Source organism: Triticum aestivum, chromosome 1A (genome assembly GCF_018294505.1).
Source record: "Triticum aestivum cultivar Chinese Spring chromosome 1A, IWGSC CS RefSeq v2.1, whole genome shotgun sequence".
NCBI classification, from domain to species: Eukaryota; Viridiplantae; Streptophyta; class Magnoliopsida; order Poales; family Poaceae; genus Triticum; species Triticum aestivum.
In genome coordinates this window covers 292,367,514-292,378,428 of record NC_057794.1, presented here as the reverse complement: position 1 = coordinate 292,378,428, position 10,915 = coordinate 292,367,514, and the positions used below count along the sequence as shown (strand labels likewise).

At 46.2% G+C, this 10,915-nt stretch overlaps 1 protein-coding gene across 1 annotated transcript; it reads left to right on the top strand.

Moving 5' to 3' along the window:
• Positions 1-5,853: 5,853 nt before the first annotated feature.
• LOC123119871 (uncharacterized) lies at positions 5,854-9,047 on the top strand. Its single transcript, XM_044539864.1, has 2 exons — positions 5,854-8,458; positions 8,539-9,047. The coding sequence occupies exons 1-2, from the start codon at positions 7,949-7,951 to the stop codon at positions 8,908-8,910; spliced, it is 882 nt and encodes a 293-aa protein (XP_044395799.1). The 5' UTR covers positions 5,854-7,948; the 3' UTR covers positions 8,911-9,047.
• Positions 9,048-10,915: the final 1,868 nt, after the last annotated feature.

Below are 10,915 nucleotides of genomic sequence, written 5' to 3'. Positions count from 1 at the left end.
AAGGTTGGTCGGGCGTGGCCATTGTTTTGGTCGTTTCGGCCGTAAATGTTCTCCCTACAATCTTTGGCTTCTATTACCCCATGCCGCTGGGTTGATCTCTCTCCTTTGGATCCTCTCCCCCTTTCTTTTGCTGGCATGGTGGAAGCGGACTTGGTGGTCATCTTCCCCCTAGACAATGTTATGTGTTTGGGTGGGATGTGCAATATCCCTGTTGTCAACTTCCCCCTAGACAATGTTATGGTCATCGTGATGTAGCCTGTGCTCGAGCAAGTAAGGATCAGTGGGCTAGGATTGCGCTCATGTTGTCGTGGTCGTAGTGGTGGCGGAAAAGATGAACGATAAATCATGTGTTTGAGGATTTTGCGCTTAGAGCAAAACTGGGCCGTGGCCCGCCCAACCCATATGCAGAACAATGAGAAGTGAGGGTAAAATTAAGAAGAGAATGGATGACAAAATCTGTCTATATCCTTCAGTCTGGCCCGCCCAGTACATAGAACTCTCTTTGAGTGAATTGCAAAAAACATCGACACTTTAGGCTATGTTTGCAGGAACCACACATATACGAAATTGTGCCAAAAAACACTAATTTTTTCATATTTTTTTGCAAAAAACACTAGTTGCTCGTTTGGACCGTTTTAAGTGCGTTTATGATAAGGGGGCCCGCATCCGTCGACGTGGCAGCATTGTTCACACGGCAACGCCGTTAGACGGTGTTACACGCCGCTGGCGCACCGATTCGAGCCGGGCCGCTTAGTCTTTGAGCCGTCCCCCCCCCCCCCCCCGGTCCGCTCATCTCCCACTCTTTTCCTCCCCCGCACTCTCTCCTCTTAGTCATGGCGACGGCGGGCGGCGCAGGCGGCGACTGCGGCGGGTCTGCCAGCGTTGGAGACGATGGTCCACCTGTGGGAGATATATGCGGGAGCTCAAACCCTAGCCGGCCGTCGGATACGAGCAGCCCCAGCCAAAGCCCCCAACACTGTCTCGAATATGCGGCGGCAAGATCTTGGGCCAGGGCAGTGAAGGAGAATCCGACGGAGAGTCACCAGATTGCCTCGTCTTTCGGTGACGTCTAGTGAGTTTCCTCTTCCCTCTTCCCTCTTCCCTCTTCGTGTAGATCGATTCTAGGGTTAGGGTTAGGTTTTTTGGTAGTGTTAATTGGTACTCTCTTAATTATGATTTAGTTGTGGTTGATTTGTCGTCACTGTTAATGATGTAGTTTAGTGCTCTGTTGATGATGTAGTGGTTATGATGTAGGAGACAGAGTAGTTAACATAGTAGCTAGTTGATGATGTAGTCAGTAGAGTAGTTAGCAGGGTATTAATTTGTTGACAGAGTAGTTGACAGTGGTTGACAGACTAGTTGACAGTGGTTGACAGAGTAGTTGACAGTGGTTTTCATACTGTCACCTTCTCCATTGTTTGACAGTGGTTTTTAACAGTGAAGTTGGCTGGTTTTCAGAACTTGACAGTGGTTTTCAGATGGTGCTTGTGGTTTTCAGAGTGTACTGTACTGTATTTTAGCAATCATAGTGTTGATTACTCTGTTTTAGTGCTCTGTTTTAGGAATTATGCATTTTTATTTACAGTACATTGGTGCTCTGTTTTAGTGCTCTGTTAATTAAGCTATTTTAATTATTTGTGTGTAGTTTGAACGATAATGTTTGGGAAGTTAGAATGCACTTCCATGACAGAGACAACTTGGAAAGATCAGTTTGCGTTTCAGACATAACATATTATAATTTGGTTGCCCTAATAGAGATAGAGGGATATGGGCTGAATGATTTCATATATTTTGTGAGGGATCCTGGTGTGGGGATTACAGGAATGGATGAAATTTGTGATGATAATAAGGTGTATGAAATGCTTGACCATATTGCTAACAATGATCAGAATGTAGTGAACTTGACAGTGGTTAGGGGCACTAATCCAAGACCTGCAGATTTGAACTCAGGTGTAACATCCCGAGATTCTTGCTACAGTAATCTTCCACTAATTATGCCAGGTCATCACCATTATGCCCTAAGAAAAACAATTAAGAATAATTCGACCTCAATCTCAAATTTAAAATAAAGTCAAAATATTAATTATTCAAACAGCAAAACAAAAGTGTTCATGATATTGCAAAATTTCCAAAGCTTTTATAAAAATGAGACCAACGTTTTATAAAGTGTTTAAATGCCAAAACAATATTTAAATGCTTATCTAAATTATGATAAGTCCAAACTATTTTAAAAATTAACTCCCAAACTTTTTGTGGCAGTGCAGATTATTGCCTAGTAATTATTGAGACAAGTTTCGCATGCAACGAAATTCATTTGGATCAAAAATAAAATACAAAACCGAGTGGAAACTTGTCGCAGAAAAGAAAAGGAAATAGACTAGATATTACTGTGCACTTAAGGCCCGACAAGCCACAGTGCGGCCTGGCCTGTTTACCGTGGCCTTTCCTCAACCTCTCGGCAGAGAGGAGGCCATGGCTTGCGCACGCCGTCCACACCACAGATGGGCACGTGCCAACCATCCTGTGGCTCACTGGGCGGATAAGGACCCCCTCAACCCCCTGACCAACCCTAGCACGCCTCTCTCCCCTCGCTCACATCCCTTCCTCTCTGTCTCGCTCGTCCGAGCACCACCATGGCCGCCTCACCGTAAATCGGGTGGCCAACGACTCCCTTTCGTTGTTCCGAGCTGACCACGAAGATCACCGCTGATTACTTCGTCGATCCCGAGCAACAAATCGAGCGGAGCCACCTCGTACGTTCGTCATCGAGCTCGTCCTCACCGCGTACATTGCCGGCCGCCATCGTCGATTGAGTCATCTTCGGTCCACCTCCGACCTCCCCGTCGCCTCCGTTGGAACCGTGGTGAGCACCTCGACCGATTCCCCTCGATCCCGGTTCCGATCCGTACCGATTTCGCTGTAGTGCTTGGCCGGAGGTCCGCTCTTGCGCCCGCCAGCCGCTCCTGTTGCCTGCGCCCACGCCCGCGCCCGGGGTCCCTCCCCTACTTGCCGCGCCCCTGTTCACCTGAACAGCCGCCTGCGTCAGCGCTCGCTCGTCGCCACTGCCGCCCGCACGCAGCTATGCCTGTACTGCAGCCGTGCCTGCTGCTTGCTGCTCCTGCCCATGCTACTTCGCCTGCTGCTGCTCCTTAGCGGCTGGTACGGCTGGCGTGACTGCCTGCTACTGCGTGCTGCGCGCTACGCGCTGCTGGCCGCCCCCCATGCGCTGCACTACCCACTGCTGCTTCTACTATGCCGCTGCTACTGCTGGTGGTCGTGGCCACGGCCATGGCCGTGTGTATGTTCGTGTGTGTGCACGGCTGTGCCACATCCGGCCCTTGTTTAATTAGGCTAGGTTAGTTACTAGTACTAGTTTAGTGCTAAGTTAGTCTAGTAGTAGATGACATGTAGGCCCCCATTAAATAAGATAGGTTTATTTATTTGCTTAGGTAAATAGTCTATGACATGTGGGCCACACCCTGCCCTTTTGACTAGTCAAAGTTGACTTTGTCAACTCGGATTAAAACAATTAAAACAAATCTGGAAATTTTAAAAATTGTTTAAACCTTTGAAAATTAATAGAAAATAATCCTTATGTCAGATGAAAAAGTATTATACATGAAAGTTGCTCAGAACGATAGAGACGTATCCGAATACGCGGTTCGTTTGTTCGCTACACATCCTTAGCATAGCGAACACACAACTTTCCCCTCCGGTTCATTTGTCCGAAAACGCTAAACACCGGTGATATTTTCCCGGATGTTTCCCCCTTCACCGGTACCACCTCATACCGCGTTAGGGCACCCCTAGCACCGATATTTGTCATGTCATGCATCGCTATGTATCTGTTTGCTTAATATTTATTGTTTCTTCCCACTCTTCTCTCGCTAGACACCGAGACCGATGCCGCTGCTACCCAGTACGACTACGGTGTTGACGACCCCTCTCTCTTGCCAGAGCAACCAGGCAAGCCCCCCCCCCCTGATCACAAGATATCGCCTACTCTTCTCTATACTGCTTGCATTAGAGTAGTGTAGCATTTACCGCTTTCCGTTAATCCTATCCTGATGCATAGTCTGTCATTGTTGCTACAACTGTTGATACCTTACCTGCAATCCTAAATGCTTAGTATAGGATGCTAGTTTATCATCAGTGGCCCTACATTCTTGTTTGTCTGCCGTGCTATACTATCGGGCCGTGATCACTCAGGAGGTGATCACGGGTATATACTAACATTTATACATGCTATACAGGTGGTGACTAAAATCGGGTCGGCTCATTGAGTACCCGCAAGTGATTCCGATGTTGGGGGTTAAAGGGGCAGGTGGTTCCACCCAGGTAGTGGTGGGCCTAGGTTCCCGACGGCCCCCAACTGTTACTTTGAGGTGCAGCGACAGGGCAGGTTGTGAACACCTAGGAGAGAGGTGGGCCTGGCCCTGGTCGGCGTCCACGGTTATTTCTAAATAACACGCTTAACGAGATCTTGGTATTTGATCTGAGTCTGGCTACTGGCCTATACGCACTAACCCATTACGCAAGAACAGTTATGGGCACTCGACGTCGTGGTATCAGCCAAAGCCTTCGTGACGTCAGCGACTGAGCGGCGCGCGCCGGGTTGGACCGCGTAACGCAACTTCCTTTGTAATGGAGGTTGCTAGGTCTGCTCACCGGCCGCGTACGCAACGTGCAGGTGTGCAATGGGCGATGGGCCCAGACCCCTGCGCCATAGGATTTAGATCGGCGTGCTGACCTCTCTGTTGTGCCTAGGTATGGCTGCGACGTGTTGATCTTCCGAGGCCGGGCATGACCCAGGAAAGTGTGTTCGGACAAAGGGGATCGAGCGTGTTGGGAAATGTGGTGCACCCCTGTAGGGAAGTTAATCTATTTGAATAGACGTGATCTTCGGTAACAGGACGACTTGGAGTTGTACCTTGACCTTATGACAACTAGAACCGGATACTTAATAAAACACCTTCTTCCAAGTGCCAGATACAACCGGTGATTGCTCTCTCACAGGGCGACGAGGGGAGGATCATCGGTTAGGATTATGCTATGCGATGCTACTTGGCGAACTTACCATCTACTCTCTTCTTCTGCTTCAAGATGGAGGCGGCCAGAAGCGTAGTCTTCGATAGGACTAGCTATCCCCCTCTTATTCTGGCATTCTGCAGTTCAGTCCACATATGTTACCCCCTTTTCCATTTGATACCAATGCATACATATGTAGTGTAGCTCCTTGCTTGTGAGTACTTTGGATGAGTACTCACGGTTGCTTTCTCCCCCCTTTTCCCTCTTTCTATACCCGATTGCTGCGACCAGACGTTGGAGTCTAGGAGCAAGACGCCACCGTTGACGACGATTCCTACTACACTAGAGGTGCCTACTACTACGTGCAGGCCGCTGACGATGACCAGGAGTAGTTTAGGAGGATCCCAGGCAGGAGGCATGCGCCTCTTTCGATTTGTATCCCAGTTTGTGCTAGCCTTTCTTAAGGCAAACTTGTTTAACTTATGTCTGTACTCAGATATTGTTGCTTTCGCTGACTCGTCTATGATCGAGCTCTTGTATTCGAGCCCTTGAGGCCCCTGGCTTGTAATATGATGATTGTATGACTTATTTTATTTGTAGAGTTGTGTTGTGATATCTTCCCGTGAGTCCCCGATCTTGATCGTACATGTTTGTGTGTATGATTAGTGTACGATTGAATCGGGGGCGTCACATCAGGCTATCTGGTTGAGGAGCAGGTTCCTTTGAGCCATATAGGAGAGAACCCTGTGTATGTAGTAAATCCTGCTGGTGTTCTCCTAAGGTCACCAATAAAAAGTAAAATACAGAGTCGGCTAGAGCCATTGCAGTTCTACACCACACAGCAGAGCACAAACCATGATATGGACACATATGCTGCCATGGATCAATGCAATGCAGCAGATCAGGATGAACTGGAGACATTAATGGAGTTGAAGAGGAGAACAAAGATTGCCAAATTTAGGAAACATAAGATTGCAGCTGAGCATGTAAATAAGGTTAAGCAGAAGCTACCAATTCTTCTAACTGGAGATGATTCAGATCTGGATGGAGATGAGGACTATCTTCAGAGGCTTAATGAGATGAGGAAGCAAAGAGAGGATCCACTCATTCATTTTGATGGAGACACTGATGTGGATGAAGTGTATGAGGAAGATGAGGAAGGGCAGCATGTGGAGGTGGAGCAAGAGGAGCAGGTGGAGCAGCAAGAGGTGCCTACAAAAAAGAAGAAAGCTAGAAAAGGGCCAACAGAGAGGTCACATTCTAGCTTGGAACAGAGATTTGAGGATGTTTGGGCACCATCATCAGATGAGGAGGCAGATCTTGGTGTTTTGAAGCAGGAATATGATGATGGAGTTGAGGAAGTGCAATTTGTTCTGCCCAATGGAAAGAAGAGCAGATTAGTGAGATCTTTGCCAAGGATCTGGTACAGTGAGGAGAGAGAGAGCCAAAGGAGCTGTTTTGCAGAAAACTTTGTTTCCTCAATGTGTATCAGTTTAGGAGAGCAATTCAAACATTGCACATAACTCAGAATAAGAATTATGAGTTCTACAGAAACTACAATGACAACATCATAGTTGTGTGCACAAATGCAAAATGCCCTTTCTTTATTGCAGCTTCTGTTGTTGCAAATGAGACTACTTTTTGCATAAGGAAGACAAATTTTGTGCACACATGCCCAGCAGTAGGAGAGAACGCCAAGGTTACTGCAAAATGGGTTGCACACCAGTGTGAGGCAATGATGAGAGTTGATATTGGCACACCAGTCACCACAATAATGCAGACACTGAAGAAGAAATATGGAATAGAGATGTCCATCCATATGGCCTACAGGGCTAGGAAGCAAGCATTGAAGGTTGTCCAAGGAGATCAGAGAGAACAATATATTAGAATAAGAGATTATTTGCAGGCTGTGTTGGATACAAACCCAGACTCTAGATGTGTTGTGACTACTAGGCATCTGCCAGAGCACCCAAGCAAAACCCCTAGGTTTCATGGCCTCTTTTTCTGTGTAAGTGCTTGCAAAGAAGGGTTTTTGAATGGATGCAGGCCATCTATAGGTACATTTCATTTACTAAGTTGTGAATTGTTTATGTTCTCACATTACATACACTATCTTCTCACAATTGTCAGCTTTGCAGGGGTAGATGGTTGTTTTATCAAGCTATCAACAAGTCAACAGATCCTTACTGCAACAGGAAGGGATGGGAACAATGATATCTACCCTATAGCATTTGGAGTTGTTGACAAATAGGACAAAGACAGTTGGACCAGGTTCTTAACATAGCTTAAAGATGCACTTGGTGGAGAAAGTGGGAAGTTTGGTTATTATACCATCATCTTTGATAGGCAGAAGGTAAACTTCTCTTCTCATACAATATTGCACTAGATTTCTTGGTTTCATATGCACATTGCTCTAGCTTCATTATTTCATTGTTTCATAGGACCAATGCTTAGCTTTATTTCCCATTGTTTCAAACAGGGGCTTTTAAATGCAATAAACCATGTTTTCCCCAATTTTCCATGAAGATTCTGCCTTAGACATATCTATCAGAATTTCCAAACTGCTGGTTTTAGAGGTGATGAATTAAAGAAACACATGGATGTAGCTAGCTACTCTTATACTGAGAATGAACACCTTGATACAATGAATGCTTTGAAAAGAGAATGTAAGACTGCTTGGACATGGCTTCATAAAATACATGTTCATACTTGGGCTAGGCATGCTATGGATTTTAATTACAAAACTGACCTGGTAGTTAACAACATCAGTGAGGTGTTTAATAAAATGATATTAGATGTCAGAGGCAAGACAATAGTGACCATGATAGAAGGAATTAGGACAAAATTGATGGTCAAATTTAACAAGAATAGAACAAAGACAGAGACAACAAACTGAGAGATTTTCCCTACCTATGCTGAAATGTTAGAGGAGACAAAGTACAACTCAAGGTGGTGCCAAACTTTGATGGCTGGTCCTAACATTTACCAAGTGACTAGTGGAGAAAACACCTACTCAGTGAACTTGTTGGACAGAACATGTGGATGTAGGAAATGGGATATGACTTCTATGCCTTGCCATCATGCAGTTTCTGCAATAGTGAAAGCCAAGTTGCAGCCAGAGGACTTTGTGGCTGATTTCTTCAAAAAAGAAATGTATAAAAAAGCATTTGTACATATCATATTTCCTGTGCCTGGTCCTAACCTGTGGCCAAGGACAAGAACTCAGGACATAGAGCCTCCAGTATTTAAAGACAAGGTTGGGAAGCAACAGACAAAGAGGAGGAAAAACCAATTTGAGAAGCCAGCACCAAGAGATACATCTAGGATGGCATCTATTACTTGCAGCAACTGCAAACTTGTAGGGCATAGATACAATGTTTGCTCCAAGCCACTCAAGCCAGCTCTTGCTTTGAGAATAAACCAACATCAGGTAAGTTATAGTAGCACCTCAATTCTCTTTATTTTTGTCTCCATTGTAACTCACAAGCCTTAATTGTTTTTGAAATGCAGCCAAACAGGTCACAGGCTTCTACTTCAACAACAAATGCATCTACAACTGCTGCACCACCAAGGAAGAGGCCATCTTCATCTACTGCTGCACCAGCAAGGAAGAGGCCATCTCCATCAACTACTGCTCCTACACCTGCTGCCACTACACCAGTTGCTCCTCCAAGGAGGTCTCCCAGGAAGAAAGCTACACCTGCTGCCACTACACCTGCTGCTCCTCCAAGGAGGTCTCCCAGGAAGAAAGCTACCACTGCTGGTACAACCTCTACCTCTGCTGCAGGAAACAGGTCAACCTTTCAAGCTCTAAGACAGAGTGGAAGAAAAAGGACTTCTTCATACAAGTTGAAAGAGTACTTCTATGCTTCTGGGAACTAGATGCCTTTGTCTTTGTTGGCTTGTGACGCCTTTGTGTTGGTTGTGAACTAGATTATGCCATTGTTGGCTTTCAGAACCTATGATGCCATTGTTGGCTTTCAACTAGATTATGCCTTTGTTGGCTTCCAGTGAAGGAAATATGCCCTAGAGGCTATAATAAAGTTATTATTTATTTCCTTATATCATGATAAATGTTTATTATTCATGCTAGAATTGTATTAACCGGAAACATAATACATGTGTGAATACATAGACAAACAGATTGTCACTAGCATGCCTCTACTTGACTAGCCCGTTGATCAAAGATGGTTATGTTTCCTGACCATAGACACGAGTTGTCATTTGATAAACGGGGTTACATCATTAGGAGAATGATGTGATTGACATGACCCATTCCGTTAGCTTAGCACTCGGTCGTTTAGTATGTTGCCATTGCTTTCTTCATGACTTATACATGTTCCTATGACTGAGATTATGCAACTCCCGTTTACCGGAGGAACACTTTGTGTGCTACCAAACGTCACAACGTAATTGGGTGATTATAAATGTTCTCTACAGGTGTCTCCAAAGGTACTTATTGGGTTGGCGTATTTCGAGATTAGGATTTGTCACTCCGATTGTCGAAGAGGTATCTCTGGGCCCTCTCGGTAATGCACATCACTTAAGCCTTGCAAGCATTGCAACTAATGAGTTAGTCGCGGGATGATGTATTACAGAACGAGTAAAGAGACTTGCCGGTAACGAGATTGAACTAGGTATTGAGATACCGACGATCGAATCTCGGGCAAGTAACATACCGATGACAAAGGGAACAACGTATGTTGTTGTGCGGTTTGACCGATAAAGATCTTCATAGAATATGTGGGAGCCAATATGAGCATCCAGGTTCCGCTATTGGTTATTGACCGGAAACGTGTCTCGGTCATGTCTACATAGTTCTCGAACCCGTAGGGTCCGCACGCTTAACATTACGATGACAGTTATATTATGAGTTTATATGTTTTGATGTGCCGAAGATTGTTCGGAGTCCCGGATGTGATCAAGGACATGCTGAGGAGTCTCGAAATGGTCGAGACATGAAGATTGATATATTGGAAGCCTATGTTTGGATGTCGGAAGTGTTCCGGGTGAAATCGGGATTTTACCGGAGTACCGGGAGGTTACCGGAACCCCCCGGGGGCTTAATGGGCCTACATGGGCCTTAGTGGAAATAGAGGGAAGCAAGGGGAGTGTGGGGCACCCCCCCCCCAAGGCCCAAACCGAATTGGTTTAGGGCAAGGGGGGGCGGCCCCCTCTTTCCTTCTTCCCCTCTCTCTTTCCTTCTCTCGAATCCTATTCCAACTAGGAAAGGGGGGGAGTCCTACTCCCGGTGGGAGTAGGACTCCTCCTGGCGCGCCCTCTCCCTGGCCGGCCGCACCCCCCTTGCTCCTTTATGTACGGGGCAGGGGGACACCCCATATAGACAACAATTGATCAAGTTGATCTTTAGCCGTGTGCGGTGCCCCCTCCACCATAGTCCACCTCGATAATACTGTAGCGGTGCTTAGGCGAAGCCCTGCGTCGGTAAAAAATCAACATCGTCACCATGTCGTCGTGCTGACGAAACTCTCCCTCAACACTCGGCTGGATCGGAGTTCGAGGGACGTCATCGGGCTGAACGTGTGCTGATCTCGAAGGTGCCGTACGTTCGGTACTAGATCGGTCGGATCGTGAAGACGTACGACTACGTCAACCGCGTTGTGCTAACGCTTCCGCTTTCGGTTTATGAGGGTACGTGGACAACACTCTCCCCTCTCGTTGGTATGCATCACCATGATCTTGCGTGTGCGTAGGAATTTTTTTGAAATTACTACGTTCCCCAACAGTGGCATCCGAGCCTGGTTTTATGTGTAGATGTCATATGCACGAGTAGAACACAAGTGAGTTGTGGGCGATATAAGTCATACTGCTTACCAGCATGTCATACTTTGGTTCGGCGGTATTGTTGGATGAAGTGGCCCAGACC